General features: G+C 40.2%; 1 protein-coding gene across 1 annotated transcript in view; it reads right to left on the reverse strand.

Moving 5' to 3' along the window:
• The window catches only part of NPTN (neuroplastin), a 66,399-nt gene that overhangs the window by 25,202 nt on the left and 17,334 nt on the right, over positions 1-23,863 (reverse strand). Inside the window, exons 2-3 of the mRNA XM_069595592.1 lie at positions 3,971-4,142; positions 323-417 (exon numbers count right to left, since the gene is read on the reverse strand). Coding sequence (XP_069451693.1) covers positions 323-417; positions 3,971-4,142 — 267 coding nt within the window. The remainder of the gene's footprint in view (positions 1-322; positions 418-3,970; positions 4,143-23,863) is intronic.

Here is a 23,863-nt window from a genome sequence, read left to right on the forward strand (position 1 = left end):
AAGTATTTTTTGAACTACAAAAACAGCAACTTCAACTTATTTATTCCCTCTAACCAACCCATGTGCCATGTGGTAGGTTTTACAAAAGAGGACAACAGAAGCATAGAGAAGTTAAATAACTTGCCACAGTCATGCAGCTAGATGATGGGGTTTAGATTTAAACCCAGGCAGCTGAGCTCCTGAGCCTTCAGTCCTAACCATAACATTATATACTGCCTCCCATAATGAAAACAAGAAAAGCTTGAAGACTGGAAGCCCAAGCCAAGATAGTATCTCAGAAGGAGAGTGAGAGGCTCACGCCGCAGCCTCTGTTGGGTTGTACCTTTTACTTCAATGGTGGCATTTGCCTTAGGAGCACTGAGAAACTGATATACACAGTGGTATTCGCCTGAATCCTCAGCTCTCGGTTTATTGATCCTGCAGAGATGAGAAGAAAAATCAAGTGAGGAAGCTGGGAACAGTCAAAATACACAATAAAAGGAGAATGAAAGGGGCAACCAGGGACCCTGCTCTCCAAATTGTGCCCCTGCATGCAACTCACTTCCTCCTAACTATAAGCAAAAACCTCCCTCTGTGTACTAATGATTTACTCCTTACTGGATGCCAGGAATACAGAGATGGTTCCTAACCTTAAGATATTTCAGTCTATTGGAGAAATATACTACAAAAAAAGTAATCAAAAGAGCTGTAACAAAGTACTAAAATCTATACTTAGATACAAAAGATGGGCCCATCATCAAAAAGTTCTTGCTGCACCTTGTGGTTCCAGTCAAATAAATAAGAGCAGAAAGAAAGCATCTGTTTCTGCACTTTCCTGAAGAGTTTGTTTTAGTGGTACTGTTCTTCCTACCCTGTATTTTAGTAGCATGCTTTTCAGTAAGTCTAATAACAGAATAGGATCAGTGGGGGGAAAATAATCTGCCATCAGAGCATCAGCCACAGAGATGCAGCTCAACTCTTTTGGGTACAGCTAGAACTCCAGGGCTTTGCATGATCTGGCCCTTCCCTAGTGTCATCTCAGCCACCTTCTAGCCCTGCAGGTCTCTTTTCAGTTTTTCAATGTGCTGAACTTGTTCCTAGCTCAGAACTCTGACAAAAGATGCTCTGTTCTATAGAAAGCTAGTCCCATTATTCTTCATCTCCCTAACTCCTTTTCCATGAGTCTCGGCTTACATGTCATTTCCTCCCACCCCCAATCTAAATGACATCCCTCTCCCTGACATTCTCTCATACTACACTATAACCCTTCACAGCACTTATCACAATGTCTAATTATTTATGTGATTGCTTGATGAATGCCTGTTTTCTCAATAGACCAAGTTCTATGTGGACAGGCATTGTTAATTTGGTGCACAATTCTATACCCAGCACATAACCTAGTGCCTAGAATATAGTAGAAAAATGAATGAACACAAACAAGAGTGAACAACTACGCACAGATCCAGACCAAGTTAAGCAGAGTGAAAGGAAGGACTGTGAGAAGTGTGTGTGATGATAACAGTACTTCTTCTGAATTCTAAAGGGTGATCCTAAACAAGCTTTCTTGGTCCTGAAAGTCAGCTTATCAGCTAACTGCACACTGACCTACATACACCACCACCCCAAACATGTGCAGAAAGGCTAGTGTGTAATTACAGAAAACAAAGAAACATCAGCTTCCAGATGAGAATATAAATATTGTTTCACTCCTACTCTTCTGCTCAACGGTTAAAACATGATACTTGTGATAACCAAATCTCCACTGCACTAGTTAATGTCTGAAAAACTAACCTCAAAACACTGGCCAAACGCATTTATCCATCTTACTGTTCATCTCAAAAAAGAAATAAGTTAAGAGACTATGGATGAGGAGAGACCCAGCCCATTCACAAGACTGTCTTAGCATACCCATAGCAGCATAAGATTCTAAGAGGAGCCGTCAATAGTCTTCTCAAATTGATACAAATGACTATTCTTACATCAATATGCTCCCAGTAAGAAAATAGACGCAAGTCAGTTGCTCTTAGTAATGTTCCCAGAGTTAGGAGGGGGAGGAGGAGAAGCAGCAGCAGCAGCAGCAATATCTTCAGGGTTTAGATTTATTGTACTAAGTTGAGAAGATGACTCCCAAACTATGGGCCATGCCAGTGGGCTCAAAATCTCCTCACAACATTTCCTTCAACTAGCTACTGGGAAGCAACTGAAGTAAATCAAAAATGTCCCCTGCAGGCTAAGCACAAGCACGGTTTGTGACGGGCTCCATGGCTGACTTATGAGGTAGCCCAAAGGTCTCTTCAGCTGTTACTCTACAAAATGTGAGTTGTTACTCTACAGATTTCCCAAAACACTCATGACAATGCAGAACACCCTGGAAAGCCTCAAATAGGCTGAGGAAAAAAGAGGCATTCTATAAAATCAGGTTCAAACTTTATATAAAGTTACAGCTCAAAGCTTTAGGGGTAACAGTGCAAGACCCAAGAGAAACATGATTGGATATCTGGTATCTTTAAAGAAGTATTATTAAAAAAAAAACAAACTTGCAAAACTAATGGACAGACCAAGAATAGATGCCTTTTATTCCACCCAATATTGCTATTCAATTAACCTTTTCCAAACTATGAGGACATATCTCAGGCTATATTTCCAATTTTATATCGGAAGAAACTACAGTGGAAAACAGATTAACTACCTTGCTACAAAATGGTATATAGTACAATAGAAAAACAAACAAAAATCCCAAATGATCTAGATTCTAAAGAGCCAGAAGACCTGGAACCTAGGCTTGGTTCTGCAACTTATTAGACACAGTATGTGGCCTTGAAAGGAGTTAAACGTTATTACTCTGAGTCCCAGTTTTCTTACCTGAAAAAAGAGGAAGAGGATTCACAAATTAATGTGAGTCAATTATTTAAAGGATATGCTGCTGCTGCTGCTGCTGCTGTTGCTGCTGCTAAGTCGCTTCAGTCGTGTCCGACTCTGTGCGACCCCATAGATGGCAGCCCACCAGGCTCCCCCGTCTCTGGGATTTTCCAGGCAAGAATACTGGAGTGGGTTGCCACTTCCTTCTCCAATGCATGAAAGTGAAAAGTGAAAGTGAAGTCGCTCAGTCGTGCCCAACTTCACGATCCCATGGACTGCAGCCTACCAGGCTCCTCCATCCATGGGATTTTCCAGGCAAGAGTACTGGAGTAGGTTGCCATTGCCTTCTCCGTAAGGGATATGAAATTATCTCAAATCTGCAAAATACTGCAGAATATCCTTGCTATCACTGGGTACAAAGGTTATCCTGGTCTCACTCCAGTGCACTCTTTAGTCGCACTGCATCATCCTGCCAAACAGGATTAGCTGATCCCTTTCAACTAGGAACAAACTATCCTGAAAGGTGAGGTGCCATGTGTTCTAGATATTTCAAAATGTACCAAATCGTTGGGTGCTGGATAACTTCAGCCAGCAAATATCCCCCTTTCACCAAAGGGCAATTACAGGGTACCATCCTTTTCCAGATCACTAATGAGCCCTATATCCACCGGGCCTGATGAGGTTATGGTCATAATAAACACTCCTAAAAGCTAACTCACTAGGAAATCTACTCAGTGGGACGAATACTTATGGTAATCTTGCTCTAAGAATCCTAGATCAGATTTCAGTCTGATTCTTCAAACCACTGGATTAAGTCAAGAGACCTGCATTCTAATTGTGGCTTTTTTATTGACTAGCATTACTACCCCAAGCAAATCACTCCTGATGCCCTCAGTTGCTGTTATCATAAGGAAGAGATCTTTTATGGCTCTCAAACCTGGTTGCTCATTAAAAATTACTTGGAAATCCATGGAAATTCTAGCCTCACCCCAGATATACTCTGGATTAGACTCTCTAGAGGAGGACCATATATATCATGGCTCTCCCACATAGCTTAATTACAGGTTACGAATGTGAAGTAAATTCAACTATGTACCCTCTCATCTTCCCAGGAGATGCTAGCCCCTCTCACCTGTATTCCATGTTGCTGGCATTCTTACGAGTGGCAGTCAGTTCTACCCCATTCTTTGTCCAGTAGCTGTATGTAAGGGTGTGAGAGTTGGAGGTGAGGTTACACTGCAGGGTAACAGAGGGCGCAGGGCTTTCTCGAATAATGACTTCTTCACTGGTGACAATCCTTGGTTCTGTAATAAGAGTGCACAATGATAGGGAGCCATAGTTCCATTCTCCGTAGCCCTGGCCTGAGAGTAGGATGGGGTAGGTTGGGGAGACTAGAAGAGGGAGGGCAGACAGGACCACATGAGGAATTTCACTTTACCACTTTGGAGGAAGTCAATAAAGGAAAAACAATGATTATAAGCAAATGATCACTAGCGCAGACAACAGCCTGAAGACCAGCTGGCCTAGACGTGAAAAGAATGGGAGTATTATGGATGCTTGTACTGGCAACAATTCACTTACGCGTTTGAATACCATCATTTTTTGAGATAAGAACCACCAACCAATTCGGCTTCAATTAAAAAATCAGGCTTCACCTTGCAATTCTGAAGACAAAGGCAGTATCATTTAGATAACTAATAAACTTCCTACGGAGTCACTAGGCCTTGAAACAGTAATAGTTACAATTAGGTAATACATGTATGGCTTTCCCACATTTAAATCTGATAAATCTATGGCAAACCAGCCATGGCCATTAATTATGCAGAAAAAGACAATATAGGTCTTAAAGGCAAATTTCCTGCTGAAAGTCTATTGCATTTTCCAAATTTTGCCGAGAGAAAATTCCTAAGGAACCGTCAGTTCTTCTCTCCAGCCCATATTTTACTCCAAAGACAAAATATTTTCTGAATTTCACTTTAAAATATTTTTCATTCTAAGATAATCATAACTAGAATGTAGTATATGCTGGTATTATGGGCTCCTAGAATTTTAGAGCTGAAAGGCTCTTAGGGTTCAATGAATCCCAGTCTTAAAGCGCTAAAAAGGTAAAAATGACTTGTGCAAGGCCACAATTATTATTAATGACAAAGCTGGGCCTAGAAAACACATCTGACCAAATTCTTTATCCCTCCCCCTCCAAGCCAAAAGTACCCCCATAACTCCACCCTAGAGAAAGTTATATTTCATCTTCAGGTTCTACCTGGGCTTACATAACCTGGAATCACTCATTTAGTATCTACAAAAATAACCTGTATCAAATGTTATAATACATTGAGCAGAAATATTTTAAGGCACACTGTATCAATACCATTCCTGAAAGGTTCATCTTTACAGCACTTTGAATTCCATCACTATATTAAAGTCAAGAAGTCTGTCGTCTTTTCTTGTTATTATTTTTAATCATTTCCCATGGTTAGTTCTTTTTCTACTTTAGGTCAATCATTCTCAAGTAAAGTTAAAATCTTTCCCAATCCACAATCAGAGCTATTTGCTCTTTAACTTTTTTCCCAATTATTTCCTAGAAATCCTTGACTAACTTTTCATTTTCCTGCACCTGGCTACTTCCAGTCTACAACTCTCTAGCAGCTCCCTGACACCATTTTATACACGTATAGTGCTGACTCTATAATTCTTGAAGACAAAACTCTCTCTCTCTCTCTTCACTTGAATCAAGCTTTGTTCATTGTGCAGGAAGGGGGAGAGGATGGAGAAGTCATGGGACACTTGAAAAGTGTAATGCCCAAGCACCTCCTAATCAATGTAACATTTCTGACTGTAGAGCTCATATTGTCAAAGAAACTTGTGATAAATAAAGCAAATCCTCAAGTTTGCTCAAGTAAATTGGTTCTCATTATTTTCCAACTTTAGCAAAAGGATAGTGGTTATCTTCCAATCAGCACTGGTCCTTATCGGTAACACCAAACAGGGTCTCTATGTACAGATAATGGAGGCATAGCAGCCACTAAGACAGAAGCAGATGCATGTAAACACATTAGCGCAGTGGTGTCCCATGGTTTCCAAAACACACTGGACAGAAGCCAAATCCCTGGGCCTTAAGTCGAGCAGAACAGCTGCAAACCCTGCAATGGAAGGCGCACATACACCATCAGCAGAAAGCATCACAATTCCAGGAAAATCAAAACCAAGCAAAAACAAAAGAGATAAAGAGAACCAGTACTCCACAGAAATTAAAAAATATAAAGGCAACATTAAAACCCAAACACACTTTTAGTTTTTTACTGAATTTTTATTATCCAATTTTATTTTCTGTCCCATTTGGGACTTGTCTTCTGGTTCTTCCTCTCAGACTGCACTGAGAAAGGGTAAACTTTGAGGCCCAGAGCTTCAAGATGTTTAAATTATAAGGAGGCCAAAGTAAATGCTACTCTTACCTGTGGTGATGCAAATGACCACTGCAGCTCAGGGAGATTAAGAAGCTGATGAAAGCAACCTGGTGAACTTCCTGCCAAGAATTCTCAGAAGGCAAAGGAAAGCACATTTTCCCTTAGGTGTTAAAGATCCAGGAGAGAGGCAGCAGGGAGCAAGTCGATAATTTTAACAGGTTTAAATATGATTCTGCGCCATAGGAGGGTTGTGGGGTGGCATAACCTTCCTCCTATAATTGCTGTGTATGGAAACAGGTACTAGACCAAGGTCTTTGGTCACAGTGCCACAACTGCATTCTGCACCAGGATGAAGGTGGGGCTTTTATTTCCGATCAAACACTGGTGGTCGAGCATTACTCATGACAGTACAAGAGAGATGAACATTCAGGAGAAGCTCAAAATTCTTACCTGCCACTTATTCCTATTTAGAAGCACTGGTTCAGAGACCCTTACCCTAGTCATCATTCATATGTAGAACATGCTATGGACAGAGAGAGAACCTGCAAACTGGGCACACTTCTACTGCCAGGAGGTCATCCTTAGAAAATTTCAACTTCCCCTTGGAGACAAATGTCATTGAGGATGCTGAATCATAAAACAGTCCAATTAGAGTGGAATTCAGGGTGTTTACAAAATGAAGACGATTAGCTCTCTGAATCAGTTAACTAGGATTAACTGATTTATAGGGAAGTCTGGGGAGAATCTAAACTAGCCAGGGTTTGGTTCAATCACATGCAGACACCCTTAAGTTAGGAAACTTATTTCTAAGTAAACTGGGAGACGGCTATATACTCTCGAGAATGAGAGGCAGGTACCCCAAAGACTCATCTTCTTTCAGCCCCAAGGCATGACCTTTTAACTATGAGTCCACTTGAGTCAGGCTCCTACAAGTACAAGTACCAAATGCCCAGCCCAGTCCATGCCTATAAACTTCTGCAGACCTTTGTGGCCATCTGGGTAACTCTGCTTTTACAAGGAAAGGAGCATGGGGGCAGGAGAAGGAGGCGTGCAAGGGGAAAAAAAATTATTAAATAAAAGAAAAATCACTGGGTTAATGTCCCCCATTTTCACATAGACAAAGTTTTCTTTTTCCCTTTCCAGAAGCAGGTTCTCTGATTCAACAGTGCCAACTGCAGCAGCCTCTTCTACCTCTCCTCGAAGTCCTCTTCATAGGCATCTCCTGAGTTGCCATAAAGAACAGACAGCTGACTTGCTCTTTTCCACAGAAGGAGATTCAAGGCCCATTTCAAATGGCTTCCTGTGTTATTACCAACATCCTCACAAATGTATTTTACTGTTTTTATTTAATCTCTCTAAGTCAGTCAGTTCTTTAAACCAGAATTGGCTCTAGGGGCTCTGAGTCCCTGAAAAGAAGGTGAAAAACCCAGAGGATCTTTCCATTAAATGGAGAACGCTTCCTCAATTACAGGCAGGACAGATGTGGGCTAAAAGCCTTCCTGGTCAGAAGCACTGGCTCTGTGGTAGCTTCTCCCTCCCTCTCCTTCCTACCACACAAGCAGTAAACACTATTCAGAAAGAGATGGCCACAAAAGCTCCTGTGTCTGGTTTCTCACTTGTACCTGCTACTACAGGATGAAAAGAAGGGTTCTGAGTCAACTGCTCCCCTCACTCTTACCAATCAGAGGAACAGGGTTAGAATTTAGTTTCCTCTTTTTCTTTTTTCAAGACACAAGAAAAGGCCAGTATGAATGGCTTCCAAACTACTTCTGGGGTTGCCAGCCTCTGGGATGATAGTGTGGCACTGACTACTGTGCCAATAGTCAGTCATCAAACTGTCAACAGATCCAACTCTTACTTTGAAACAGTATGATGAGATTTAAAAGAAAAATACTGCGCAGCTTAGTGTCACCTAGTTCCTAACAGCAAGACATATGGAGAAAATCTAAGGCTGCTGCTCTTTAGAGAATAGGAGACTAGATGGGCAGGACCATGAGGAATATACTGCTGCAGTGGAGGGCTGTTATCAGAGAAGCACATGCCACTGTTTTAGAAAAGAAAAAGAGCTAGAACTATGGAAATATCCAAGCTTACATGCCACCCAACAACCAAAACACATCACCACACCACACCCATGGCAACATTCCCATCATAGACAGGATGACACCAAGTCACAGTGAGGGAAGAGGCTGGGCAGACACAAACTTAAAACCATAGAGGTGAAGGCAGCTACTCAGAGAGCTTCAAACAGATGCACAGAGAAATAAAAAATAGTTAGATTGGGGAGAGAAATAAAAATAGAAAGGCACCAGATAATAAATCAGCAAAAGGATAGCAGGAACCCTACTGCAAAATTCAAGGGGAGGGAAAGAAGCAATCCAACGCTACCCTGGTGCGACTGCCTGGTTTCGCGAGTTTCGAGAGTTTTTGTTGTTAGCCTCCCCAGTTCTCCCCCCACCTCTTCCCAATGCAGATGATTTTGGACAATCACAGATTCCCCAAGTTCTTTGTTCCTGAGGAGAGAGACACAGAGAAGGGTTGGGGGGTAAGCGAGGTCAAGAGGACAGCAAAGATACAAAAAAAAAAGTTGCCACAGATATCTTCATACACTACAACCAGAAGGGTCGTGGGTTTGAAAAAACGAAGACAAGGGGTGGGGAGAGTGATCATACTGGGGAAGAGGGAAAGGAAGCAGAGGGAAGGGTCGCGGGCCCCCTCTAGTGACTACAGTACTGCTACCGCAGGGTGCTGGACTCACTCTGAAGGACGCTTATGGTAGCCTGGGCTCGAATCCATGTTATGGAAGGGTTTTGCCTCAAGTCATTCCTCTTGGGGTCGTTGCTGGCCCTGCACTCGTAAGTCCCAGAGTCCTCCAAGGTGAGCCGGGTAATTCTCAGCACACTCACGCCGTTTGACCCGTAGGCGGTGTTTACGGTGACACGGCGCTTCCGAGCACCGTCCCACAGCTGTCTGAAAGACTCTGCCCGGTTGACTTCTGCGTACCACCACTGGATCTCTGGCGTGGGGCTCCCGACCACGTCACAGTACAGCTCAAAGGCGTCCCCAGTGAGCTTAGTTTCTGACATGGGCGACTTGACAAACCCAGCTAGAGGGAGGGGGAGCAGGAATGCAGTGACAGGCCAATCAGAAAAAAAGAAGAATCAACAGGTGTTAATAGTAATTTAAAGAAAAGAAAAGAAAAAAAGCAAATGAGTTGCAAAGAACAAAAAGGATTCATTTTTAAACTATAAAGAGACAGTAAATAGCATTTCATACAAGCTTTTAGAAGAAGAACCACCCTGGGAAGCTTATGAAGCAAAGGCAGGCTAATTACAAGCTGGGGCAGCCCAGGTGCTGGCCAGGCAGAAGCAAGCCCACTGGAAAGCATTTTAGCAATGGGCCCAGCCGGTAGGAATGAGAAAGCCTCAGGTCTCAGGGAAGTCTCTTTCCATAGAACACAAACCATTACCTTTTCAAACTCAGGCAAGTGATGAAAGATAACCGGAAGTGGCAATAGGTTTACATGCCAAGGCAGGATCTCTCTTTTGGATGGGTGAACACTTGGTTAGAAATGCAATGTCTTTTATGGGTCACAACAAGAAGCGTTAATGACCTACTGACACCTTCTTTTGGGAGTCAGAGTCCAAATCTCACCTGAAAGGCTAGCAAATTTCTCACTCATGCAGGATCCTATCCTGAATTCAGGTTAGACTTTCCCGCATCCTCTTCTTCCGTGGGCCCATGGCAAACAAATAACCCCGTTGTTTGTGAAGCAGCCTCTATCTGAAAGCAAACTCTCTGGTACAGGAGAGCAAGACAGTCTGTATTTCAGAGTGAGAATTACTATCGGGGTTAGCTTAGGAGTAGAACCAACAGTAACTCAACTTATTGCCAGCATCTGGAGGGACTATTCCCTCCACAATCCCATAAATTTATAAACCAGAAAAATCTCCTGAAAAGTCAGTCTTAAAAAATAACCATGACACAAAAACAAAAACCGAACCAGAACAACAAACAAAAAAATCCATGGCATCTGACAGGCTCTCTTCACTTTGTTTAGTTGCCTGGTTCCTAGAGGCCAGCTCAAAAAGAATGAAAACTGTACAATGATGTATTAAACTAAACTCTATGGTAAAGGCTAGGCCTCACCAACATTGCCAAGAATTGCCCAGGAACTTAAGGTTGATGTCTACCTCCACTTGCCTATAATTTGTTTGAGCTTACACTTGCATAAGATAAGGTGGCAATGGCAAAGAGAGAGCAAAAGAAAAAATTCAGACTTATTGGAAGAACTTGGAATGGAGTCCATATCACAGTGCAAGCATACTCTCTCTCACCCATTTACTCCACCAAGGGTCCATTCAGCATTTCTACCAATTCAGGCTAAAAGGTACTAACAATTCAGTATCTGAAGTACAGGCAAGAAGCTAAAAGAGGGTACTCTGAGTCGCCGGGCAATTTCTTTTGGGCCCAAGCCAGATCCTCTGCAATGAGCAGAGTAAGGACAGTATCTACCAACATCAGGTTAAGAACATTTCAGAGGAGAAGTATGAATTAAATGGAACAGTTTCCCTACAGACCAAAAGCCAAGGATATAATGGGATTGCTGAAAATGGAGGTTGCTAAGTGGAAATTTTTCTGTTTATATCCTCAGCATATTTGCCTTTGGAGATAAACTCTACACCATGGACCTCAGAACCCTATGGGAAATACTACACTTACTCAAGTAGAGGTCAAGAATGCCAAATTCATACCAGTCTTTCAACTGATAAAAAATTCAGAATCTGGGAAGGATAGGAAAGCAGCCATTAACAGCCTCAGATTAACTGTTCTGCCTTCAAAATGACATGCCTAAACTACCTTTTGAGACCGGATATCAGTTCCCTGAAAGGAACTACTAATGAGAGGCCCCAAAAAGCCAAAAATATATCATTCTCAGGTGCAGGGGAAGTTTCAGAATTCCTGAAAGAAGACATCAAGCCACTGCACGCAAAGCTGAGCTCACTTCCAGATAAAAGGGTAACCAAGGAGCTATGTTTTAGCTTTCACACTATCTTTTCATTCATTTTACTACTGGCTCAATCACTAGAGAAAACTGTTTATCAGTAAATCCCTAGAAAGGAGAAAAAAGTATTATTCTCCTTTAATCATACTCTTGATCATTAAGTGGAATTCACAAATGCTCTTATTCTCACATTCTCTGTGAACTGGGGGAGTTTGTGTCCCCTTGAATGATGGGATAATGTGCCTAATTATGCTCTAGAAATATGTTGTTAGTGGATTTCTCCAGTCTTTTTTCTCCCTTCTTCTGAATTGCGCTTCAAAACAAGCTCAGATCTAAGCCTATTCAATTTACTGACCATGCTAAGTAGAAGGAATACCTGCAAGTATGTCCAGAACCACAAAGAACCCATCCAATTTCAAAATAATCATAAATCCCAAGACACCACAATTCAAAGACAGTGGAGAAACAGTCTGAACACAATTCTCCACTGCCCAGAACGAAGAAAGTCACTCAAACCAACACTGCAACTTCTGGACAAGACTTACTTCTAAGGTAGTGCTGATCTGATTTAGTAGTTTTCTACTTGTACACAGGGAAGGGGACCAAGTCGATAATGTTCCTTGATTATCGACTAGTAAATTATATTATATATATTTAGGGCTTCTCTTGTGGCTCAGCGACAGAGAATCTGCCTGCAATGCAGGAGACACGGGTTCGATCCCTGGGTCAGAAAGATCCCCTGGAGAAGTGAGTGGCCACCCACTCCAGTACTGGGAAATCTCATGGACAGAGGAGACTGAAGGGCTATACAGTACATTAGGTTGCAAGAGATTCAGCTAAACAAAAACAACAATGATATATATTTAAGCAAACTTATCTAAAAACAAAAGTAAAAATCTCTTAAAACAATGACAACAGACATCTATCTGTGCTCTCTTTGAGGGCTATTATTATTTTTTTATTATTATTAGACATGTATATCAATAGATAACATTTTCTAAGTATGTGTTATGTGTTAGACAATGTGCTAAGAACTTTTATATTATCTCATTTAATCTTCACAACATAGCACAGATGCAATTATAATCCCCTTAAAAGATGTGTAAACCAAGGTCCAAAAAAGTTAAGTACTTTCCCCACAGTTACAAGCTAATAGTGAAGAGTCTAGACTGGAATTCAGGTGTGTCCAAAGCCAAAGCTCGGTCTCTTAACACCACAACTGCAGTCAATGTGTCTCCCTAAGCCAGAAAAGTTATAGACATTTTGGTCACCACTTAAATATAATTGATTAATTCTGCCTATGAAAAGTCAAGACTCCTCCACTGGAACGTGCAGCACACTATGATGACTAACTCCTTAAAATTATAATTACTAAAGAATAGAGACAGAATAGCACAAGGATCAAAGAAATCCTAAAGCAATTATGTGAATGTGAGTGAGTGGGGGGCGGGGGGACGGTGGGAAAGGGTAGAAAAGAGTGAGAAAACAAAAGATGGTTCAGAAGCAAGACTTCCCCCACAGTTCTGATGATTCTACCACTCTGCTCTTAAGAAGCCTAGCTTCATAGGAAGGAGATTAAAAGACATTAAAGGCATTTCTCTAGTGTTGTAGTTAGTGGCCAAATTACTAAACGGCAGCACCTGAAATATTTATGGAACAGTTTACAAAGTGCTTTTACACGTATCACATCTCATTTTGTTCCCATAAATTCACAAGGTTCATAGGTCAAGTGCAGAGATAGGTTCATGATTTGATCAAGATCACTTAGGTAGCTAATCCTGAGTGGAGTGGGGATCAAAACAGAGATCTTCAGCTTTTAGTGTACCATTCTTTCCAAAAAAAAAACCACACTGCCTCTAAATAAAACAAGTAGGGAATTCCTTGATAGCTGAACACTCATCAAAAATCATAAAAACAGATCTATTTCTCCTCCTAGCAGTAGGGAAAAGGAAAAAAAAAAAAAACAACAACACACAATGCTCTCTCTATACAGTACTGTGGAATCACAGCAAGGCAAAGTTATTAGCAACCATCTACCTCATTATCCATCCAAAATTAGCTCCAATTCAGGAGAAGAGAAGAACCAGCTCTCAGCAGCAGCAGGAGGCAAGGCAGCTCACAGCCTGACTCACTGCCCTGCCTTTCATTACCAACGGCTTTCAAACAAATACATGCCCTCAACATGAGAGTACATACTGCTGAAAGTCAGGAGACCAGGAAAAGCATCTGTTTGATTTCCAGGTCAAAGCTCATCCAATATTTTGGGGAAAGCCTAATTTTAGAAAAACAACCTCTGGCCCCCTCTCTACCAGCATCTCCATCCACTGAAATAGGTAACTGGGCTCAGAACTCAAACAGGTTTGACAAAGTACTAATATCAGTTCCTTCAGTTCAACAATGATAAAGAGGGAAGCCAAAGAGTGGTCACTAGTTTTGTGGGAGGGAGGAACTAGAAGCTGAGTGTGGAGGAGGGTGGCAGGCATAGTATTAAAAAATGAAGACAGTAAAACCAGGAAAAGCCTAAAGTAAAACTGTGTAACTGGGGATGGGACGAGAAGATGACAGCTGGGGCTAGCAGCCGGAGAAAAGGAGGAGCTCTCTGGCAGGGAAAACTGAATGTGTAGATATGTAGCCGAGGGTGAGAAGAAGAAGGGAACACAGAAGAACAAGTTGAGCCTAATCCCAAGAAAACTGCTTTTACATATGCCCTAAGGAAGCAAAAATGCCATCCTAGCCCCATACACGAGGGACCATCAGTGATTTTTTTACAGCCAATATTCTCATTTTCCTCCAGGGCTATCAGTGAACAGACAGTAAGACTCACTTATATTCCTCTCTCATCTGACTACTGCCAAGGCCGGGCCTTTAAATTTAGCCTGTTTTTGTCACCTTAAAAAAAAAAAAAAGCTGTTCCCTTCAAGCCCCTCTCCACTGCTAATTCCCTGTGGGTGGCTCATGCTGTTCTTTCCTTCATGCCTCATAATAAAGAGGAAATGACAGCCAAGGACACAAGAGAGCTTCTCTCACCCTCCCCCATTCACTCATATCATGCACCCCAAAAAGAAGACAGACTCTGAGCAAGACAGACTGGTATCTAGCTTCAGTTATAGGTATGGTATTTTAAATCTAAGTGACTCTTAACTGCAATAAGCCTGCCTATTCTTACTGCTTAATTTAATCCTTAACACTATCCCTCAACACCAAAGATAAGTCCTAAATCCATAGGCACTCATTCTGTGTGTTAAAACCAAGTGTAAGGCAGGCCTGAGGCCCTGAGAGTGAAAATGGGGTAACCTCATTCTCCACAGCAGGAAGGAGGTATATGGGTCTCATTTCATGGACCAGTCTGATCTGCAGGTGAGAGCAGCAATTACAAAGCATTTTCCAAAGTCACACCTATTCCTTTCACAGCTATCTCTATCCAGGAGTCATGACAAAGGCTTAGAAATTAAGATCTTCTCCATTCACCAGCTTCTAATCCAGGGCCATCCTTTATTCCGAAATTATAGCACCCAAATGGCTAAAACAATCTGTTTTGGCATATTTTAGTCAGCCTTCTGTTTTGAGAAATAGGAGACTACGTAGTTTAGTGGATAAAAGTAGCAAACTCTAAATCTGGATTACTTGGAAGTGCTGTCATTAATTGTATGACTTTAGGCTAATGACCTAACCTCTGAGCTTCTCCCTAATCTGTAGGCTGGACTAATAATAGTAGCAACCTCAAAGAGTTATTGTGAGGATTACTTGAAATTGACATACAGCTTAAAAAAGTACCTGGCACCTAGTAAGCACTCAAGGAGGTTAGCCATTATTCTATGTCTCCACAGAAATTATGCTGAACAAGCCATTTGCAGCAGCCTTCAGCACTGCTCCAACGACAGTCTGGGAAGCAGAAATTTTCTCTTAAAGGAGCTCCAACTTAGAATCCAACTTCATCAATAAACAGCATAAAATTAATTTTAACCTTAAAAATTAAGGTTAAAAATAAGAACCAGAATGGAAATATTAATTGCAGAAGGCAATGAAAAAGTTGGGTATTTTTCATTCCTTCCTATCCTCAGAGCAAACTAAAAATAAGGGGAGTGGTAACAGAAGTGTGGACTCAAGGAATCAGCAAATGTTATGACAGGATTACAAGTCATTCAATCTAAGATAATGTGAACAATATGGAAAGCCCTAAAGTAATGAGAATAAAAAGAGGCAGTACAAGATTCTCCTTTAAAAAAACAAAAAGTAAATTGGCCTACTTTATTATAAATTAAGCTGCTTGGCAGTGATATATGGGAAGATACTGGATATCAGGCAGACCAAACTGTAAATTCACAAAAATGGTAGTTACAGGACTTTGATCATATCAGGTTATTTTTTTATAAGAGTCAGCTTTTTGAGTCAGTACCTCCACAACTTAAATTCTCTTAACTTTGAGCAGTTTCTTCAAGTGGGAATGATGCCACTTAAGGTAGTTGTAGAAGTCATGTGATATATATGGAAGAGATCTGTAGGTTCTACAAATGTTAAGTTACTTTAGATTAGACAAGAAATAGGCATTCAATATGACTGATTCTTCATTCAACACAAATTTTCATTCAGTCCTGCTGTCAATTCCCTTTCATAAGCTAAACAAGCATGACCTATCAAGATCCATGGGACTAAAACTCAGTGACACACACACACACAAGAAGGCACAGTATGATTAAAAGGGACTTTCCTGGGGGCTCAGCAGTAAAGAATCTGTCTGCAATGCAGGAGACGTGGGTTCCATCCCTCGGTCAGAAAGATCTCCTAGAGAAGGAAATGGCAACCTACTCCAGTATTCTTGCCTGGGAAATCCCCTGGACAGAGGAGTCTGGAGGGCCACAGTCTAAGGGGTCGCCAAGAGTCAGACATTACTTAGCGACTAAACAACGATGATTAAAAAAAAAAAGTCACAGGCTTGTCTCTTACCAGAAAATACACACAAAAATTTGCATATGATATAGGGAGAGATGTCCCAGACACCAGGTTAAACACTGAGTTTTGACTGTATTGCTACTGGATGTGTGGAGAGATAAGGGTCTCTCTATTTAAATTGAGAGCTCACCTTATAAGGATATGAGCCATGGTTTACAACATCTGGGTTGGTTTCTTCAACTTCTTCAAACTCAGTCTCCTCATCTGAAAAATGGGGATAATAATTCCTACCTTCTTCATAAGGTCATGGTGAGGTTCATATGAACAATGTAAGTAAAGTTACTTTGTAACCTACAGAACTAAAAATGTAATAATAACATAAGATGGCTGTTTTATGCAAGCATTCTACTCTGTAATTTAAAGGATAATCTAAATCATTTCTGAGTATTCTACTGAAGTACCTCAAAAACACTGTGGGTTGAAAAAGTTGGGGGGACAGAACTCAAAGACTCACCCGGGGGGATGGGAGTTGTTCATTACACTTTTTCTGAATTTTTCAATTTTCCAAACGAAAAAAGTATGAAAACCAGTGACCCAGAGAATTTCAACATGTTTTAAATAGAAAGGGACATTAAATAAAGTAAGACTGCCAGCATTAAATTTTTAAAAATTAGAATACTAGTTTAAAAGAAAGAGGGTCTTATAAAAACAGAACTTGACACCAAATCTAAGAAATAAGGACTGGAAATTTTTAACAGCAGAGAGAACAATCAGCTCAGAACTCACCCCTCCTGCATTTCTTCATGCATATCCAACATGTTCCAGGAAGGGAGCTCAGTAACATCACATATGTCCCAGAATATCCTCAAATGGCCAATAAGAAATTGAAAACTCTGCTTATAGGCTATCCATCATAAAATTCTAGCCACTGAGTCTATGCCTTTACTAATAATAATGCAGTAAACAGTTTCATTATTATAGACAGTCCGCTTCCCTGGTGGCTCAGTGGGTAAAGCGTCTGCCTACAATGCAGGAGACCTGGGTTCGATCCCTGGGTCGGGAAGATCCCCTCGAGAACGAAATGGCAACCCACTCCAGTACTCTTGCCTGGAAAATCCCATGGACTGAGAAGCCTGGTAGGCTACAGTCCATGGGGTCGCAGAGAGTTGGACACGACTGAGCGACTTTCCCTTTCCCGTGAGACCAACAACACTTCTTCCTCACATCAGGGAGGAAAGAGGCATTTTAACTTAATCTTGAGCAAAGAAAGTGAAGTTAAATATAGATAAGGGCCCATTTGGACTGTGACATCAAAATGACCATAACCTTAGTTTTCAACTAAGGATGTGTCCAAGGGGAAAAATGCAGTAGCCACAAACTGCTGTCAAGCTCATCTTTTCAGGAACTGCAGAAAATCTACTTTTTAACTCTACAAACAGTACTCAAACTGTTAATACACAAAGGAAAAAAGCTAGTTTTGCTAGCCATTAAAAACCACAGATGTTTCATTCAAAGGAAATAGACAATGCGTACAAACCAGCAGTATCTCAAAGAACATTCTTAATGAAAGGTCTGGTTTCAAACAATGAAACCCTTACATATTTAAGCAAACCCTAACAAAAGCTCTTATCCCAAGAGATGGTGAAAACTACCTGTGGGCCAACAGAAACACACCCAAATGGAATTTTGAAGCCAGAAACAATGTTTCTGGAGAAGAGACACAGTAACAGAGTATTTGAAGAGTGTGCCTCAACTGACCCTTCATTTAGGATTTATTAAAGACAAAATGAAAACAATATTCTGGAAAGGTTGAATACTCCAGTGAAATAAACCATTCTCAAAAGCAAGGAGGGAGTGGAGGGGCATTCCCTGACAGTCTAGTGGTTAGGACTCCGTGCTTTCACTGCTAAGATTTCAATATCTGGTCAGGGAACTAAGATCCCACAAGGCTTGTAGCAACTGCCAAAAACAAAAACAAACTAGTAATAGTAAGAGAAAAATACATTATGTGATCCTTACTTACAACACTAAAAGCCATGGGCAATTAGTAATCTCCACTAATTATTTTCTTTGCAAATTTCTGTATTAGACAAGTGAAATTTGCAGAAAAAGTAATTAAGTAAAGATTACACGATTTATTTTTCTTTTAGTTTACTAGTTTTTCTTCCCAGGTGGCACAGTGGTAAAGTATCTGCCTGTCAATGCAGGAGACACGGGTTTGATCCCTGGGTAGGGAAGATCCCCTGGAGAAGAAAATGCCGCTCCAGTATCCTTGCCTAGGAAATCCCATGGACAGAGAAGCCTGGTGGGTTACAGTCCAGGAGGTCTTAAAAGAGTGAGACACGACTGGGATGCATAGCACCATCACAGATTCAATATAACTTTTGATAATGAGCTCACTTTCTTGTCCCTGACAACATACCAACATACCAACAACCAGGATTTAAATATTAAAAATAACACAATTCAGCACATTCTTGCAGAGGATAATACGATTTATCTCATTCTTTCATCCTCATATAGCCCATGAGAATGACAGCAAACACAAGTAGTTGGAGCTGATAGTGTGAATTTAATCTAGAAGATATTTTAACTGAAGAGGTAAAAAGTCCCTCTCCTACCTTCTTTTAAACAGCCATTCCAAGAAGCCAGAATCAAACACTTTGCACACAGGAAAATTCAATCTTTGAATCACATCCCAAGATGTTAGGCAATATAGTCAGTTACAGTCTTCCCAGCTGATGAATTACTTCCAAAGTATAAATAGTTTATAGTAGAAATCACACTGGGAACTTTGTTATTATTATATATTAAAGGCAACACTTTCTTTAGATGGCAAAATCCTAGAGCAGTGATTTTTTAAACTATCATGCATCAGAATCACCTGTTAAAACACAGATTGCTGGGCTCCATCCCTGGAAATTCTGATTCAGCAGATCTGGAATGGGGCTTAGGAACAGGCATTTGTAACAAGTTCTCAGGTGATGCTGGTATTGCTGGTTCGTAGACCACACGTCAACAACTACTGTCTTAGAGAGTCTGAAACTGCTCAATTTTTAGCTTTTTCAAACAGAAGAAAATAGGGGCAAAGGAACCACACAGATGTTTCTGAAACCATATAAAGACTCTCCTAGTAATGAGTCTGATTCATAACCAAAAGAAGGAATGTGGGCAAAATGGTTTCTTAAAAAGTGTCACTCACTATGACTTCGTAACAATGACTTTTATCTAATATTTGTTTAACTTATCTGTAAGCTGAGAGAAAGTTACTGAGGGCTTACTTAGCAAGGACTGTGCACAGGGACAACTAAAATAAACCTTGTTCCTAAAGGGACTTAATTTTGTAAAACATGAGACAGAAAAACAATTACAATACAATTGGCAAAGGCCACTTTTATAACAGACATGTGAAAGACAACAAAATCATAAAAGAAGTTACTAATTTTACTGAGGAGAGAGGGCTGATATATGCATAGAAACCTCAGGCATAAAATCTGAATGTAGCCTTGTCAGCTGGGGGACAAGGCCTTGCTCTAGCCAAAAGGAAATAGTTTTGAATACAGTATTGAGAAGTGGTAGAAATAATTAGTTCTAAACAAAGCTAAAAAAATTCAACATTTTTTGAGTGATTTTACATGCCAAGCACTTGTCAAATGTTCATGCTACTCATAAAAATAAGATATCTATAGCCTCAAGGCCTCACAATTTAGGGAAAGTGACAAGCATCCTACAGGCTAAGAGCTTGGACTTCTTTCAACAGAATAAGTGATATGACGGATCTGACTGGTGGCTCTATGAAGAATGGATTCAAACTGGGGAAGGAGTTAGGAAACTCATTCACTAATCCAAATGAAAAATGAGTCTGAACTAGTGTAGAGAAGCTGTAGAAACGGTGAGAGGATGACGGATTTAAGACGTGTTTACAGGATAGAATTAACTGAAACTACTGACTATGGTGTGGAGAGTGATACTATAAATGGAATAAAAGAAGGCAAGCTGAGAATTGGCTTTGGAGACACATACAGGATGGGCTATGCTGGTGAGATGTTCAGATATTATCATAAAAAAATATACATGGATCTGGTATTCAGCAGAGTATCAGAGGCTACAAATATACACTTGGGAATTATCAGCTTAGGTGGAAGCCACGGGAAGAAATAAGATCACTCAGAGGATGAAAAAGAACTGAGGATGGAACTTTCTACATAACTAACAGTTCTTTCCAATGATTCACCACTGAATGTAATGTACTTTTACTGGGATAAAATACACCAAAATAGGAATTAATCCTATTATCTGGACAATCCTGTTATCTGGACAATACTTCACGTGAATAATTTATTATTCTGCTTTGGAAGATTAACAGGGGTCTTTTCATGGTTCTGCTGTCAGGGACTCAGATTCTGACACAGCATCCATGCCAGAAGCTCCCACAGCAGCATTAGACTTTACTTGAGTAGCCTATGTAATGCCTTAACAAAGAATCCTTAACCTTTCATAAAATTAGCACCTATCTGGTTCCAAAGAGTACCTTGGGAAATGCTTTTCCTCTGAAAAAGCTAACACTTAATCCCAAACAAATTTTCTCAACTTTTAAAAAAGGAAAATGTACACTCTTAGCCTAAAGCCCAAGGCTAAACCAACTCTCATCCTGCACTCTGCAGCAGAGACTGAAATGAAACAAAGCCAACATGCCACAGACCAAGTGATTCCAGAGGAAAAGAAAAAACCGAGAATTATAGTTCCTATTTAACGCTGTGATAAAGTTCATTAAGTTTGTGATGTTTATGTCCTTTTTCCTGCCTTCTAGTCCTCCTCAATGTTTCTTTAAATATTAACCAGATACCATTTTGGAAAATAAGGACTGTAACACACAAGCAAGAGTTTCTTCACTTCAACAATGGCACAGAATGGGAAATTTCCTTCCCCATTCTGGGCCTCAATGATCCCTAAATTTAAAATTTTGAGGGTACTCAATAGAACTACACTGAGTTTTATTTTCACATTTTTTTTTACAAGGATTTATGAAAACAGACAAATTTTACTCCTTTAACTATGGACCATATTAACAATATGTTGAAACTGCAACTTTCCCATTACTTAGAATTGTGATGGTGGCAAAATGTATACCAGTCCAAGCATCACCATGGAGAAGGCAATGGCATTCCACTCCAGCACTCTTGCCTGGAAAATCCCATGGATGGAGAAACCTGGTAGGCTGCAGTCCATGGGGTCGCTAAGAGTCGGACACAACTGAGTGACTTCACTTTCACTTTTCACTTTCATGCACTGGAGAAGGAAATGGCAACCCACTCCGGTGTTCTTGCCTGGAGAATCCCAGGGACGGGGGAGCCTGGTGGGCTGCCATCTATGGGGACGCACAGAGTCAGACACAACTGAAGTGACTTAGCAAGCATCACCCACTTGATGGACATGAGTTTGAGTGAACTCCGGGAGTTGGTGATGGACAGGGAGGCCTGGCGTGCTACAGTTCATGGGGTCGCAAAGAGTCAGAGACGACTGAGCAACTGAACTGAACTGAAACAATGTTTATGTTCTTTTTCCTGCCATCTGGTCCACTTCAATAATTCTGCAACTATTAACCAGATGTGATTTTGGAAAATAAGGACAGCAACACAGGCAAGCGACCAAGAAGATTCTCTACTTCAACAATGGCACAGAATGTCTCTAATCTTGTATCCCCACAATACCTTGCTATACGTATTACACTCAATAATATTTGTTAAATGAATGGTGAGAAACACAATTCTCACTCACCAAGAATTAACCTTAAAATTCTTTCATTAAATTTAACCTATTAACAACTTATAACATACTAGTAATTATGTTAATGAACAGCAAAATAAATGAAACCGTCTTTCTTAGATTAGCGGAGTTTTTCATATCAGAGCCATTTTTCTGAGTATCAACAGAATCATAAATTCTAGGAGACCAGGCTATGGCATATTTGAATTTATCAGAGTGTCCCTAGAAGTTTCTTATTAGAAAAAAAAATCCCTAATGTCAGTTTGTTTTCTTGCTATACATCCATTAACCCTCATTTTTTGTTGTTCAGTTGCTAAGTCGTGTGTGACTCTTTATGACCCCATTAACTATAGCACGCCAGGCTTCTCTGTCCTTCACTATCCCCCTGAGTTTGCTCAAACTCATGTCCATTGAGTCAATCTTTGAGTTACATCCCAAGATGTTATGTAATATAGTCAGTTACAATCAAAGATCTTTTAATCCTAGTAGGCAAGGAAGTAAAAACTAAGTGTAAAAGATTTCTCATTTGAGATTTTACTTTAGTTAGACTGCAACTTTCATATTCTTTTTCAAATTAGGTAATGATGCTGCCTATCATCAATTCTAAAAAGGAAGTACTTCTAGAATCAAAAACAGCCTAGAAATCTCCTTCTTTGAAATGATAACCTTTAAGAAAAACATCTGTGGGGAAGGGGCAGAGAGTAGGACATTTTCTAACTATTCTTTTTTCTATTTTAAGAACACTCAAAATAGATTACTAAACGCATAACTGAACATCTCTGAAACCAAATTATTTTACCAGGAGCTAAGTTTTACTGATGTTCACATATGTCAGGCACCAGGCAAGGTATATCATACAATTTAATTCACTACTCCTTAAGATTGCACTGTCATTCTACAGATGTGCAGAGGCAGGATGCATTCTCTGGTAGTTACAATTCCAGAGTTCAAAACACTATATCAAACTATCATTAATAGAAATGTTTTGTTTACTATGAACAATTAGAACTAACATCCTACATACATTATTTAATTCAAAAACATTTTATATTAGAATGACCATCACACAATATGTTCTACTTCTTTCTCATAGACATTACCAGTTCAGGCTTTTATCACTACACAGCCATCTCCAATTATCTGTTATCTCTATGGAAATTGTGTGGGCCTGTGAGCTTAAAAAGTATTTGACATTACTGTGACTTACTGTTTTAAGCTGGCACTCCTAAGTAGTAAACTGGAACTTAGTGGTAGATCTCCAGTTCTTACTGGCAGATCTTCAAGGTGGTTGCTACCCCTAAGATTTTCTTCCCATTGAGGGATGAAAAGGAATAGCACTTTCAATCCTTTTCCAAGCAGAGTCTCAACAGCACACCTCTGTATTCTCCTATTTGCATTTGGATTTCAAAACTCAGGACAAATGACAGGTAGCTCTTTCTCACAAAGAAGCTTACAAACTTTGCAATAAAAATTATTTTATCAAGTACACTTTGCATAGGATGATTATGCTTATGGCTGTCTAATAAGACTGTCTTAAAAGGATCATCCTTTCTTTTGGTCTTATTTCAACTGCGGACACATGCATTAGTAAAAATATTTCAATCGTCTACTCTGCAAAGTATCCACAGATACCATGACTGCCCAAGCAGACTGTAAACCAAAGGTAAGAAACATCCTTGTGCAAAAACTTCAAAAGTAGGTCTACAAAGGGGTCACCTGTTTCAATAATTTTAAAGCCCAGCTCCTTGGGCCCTAAGGAGTCTGAAACAGTTAGTGGATTCCTTCTCCCCCAAACAGCTCTACATTTATCTAATTAAAAATTAAGGTTCTATTTTTTAAATAAGAAAAACTTGCTACAGTTTGAAAATTCCTAAATCTAATTCTCACCCCAATCTAACACTTAGATATCATAGTCCAAAGAGGCTTAGAATGTAGCTGAAAACCCTTACTAGAATCCAAA

This window comes from Ovis canadensis, chromosome 7 (genome assembly GCF_042477335.2).
Source record: "Ovis canadensis isolate MfBH-ARS-UI-01 breed Bighorn chromosome 7, ARS-UI_OviCan_v2, whole genome shotgun sequence".
NCBI lineage: Eukaryota > Metazoa > Chordata > Mammalia > Artiodactyla > Bovidae > Ovis > Ovis canadensis.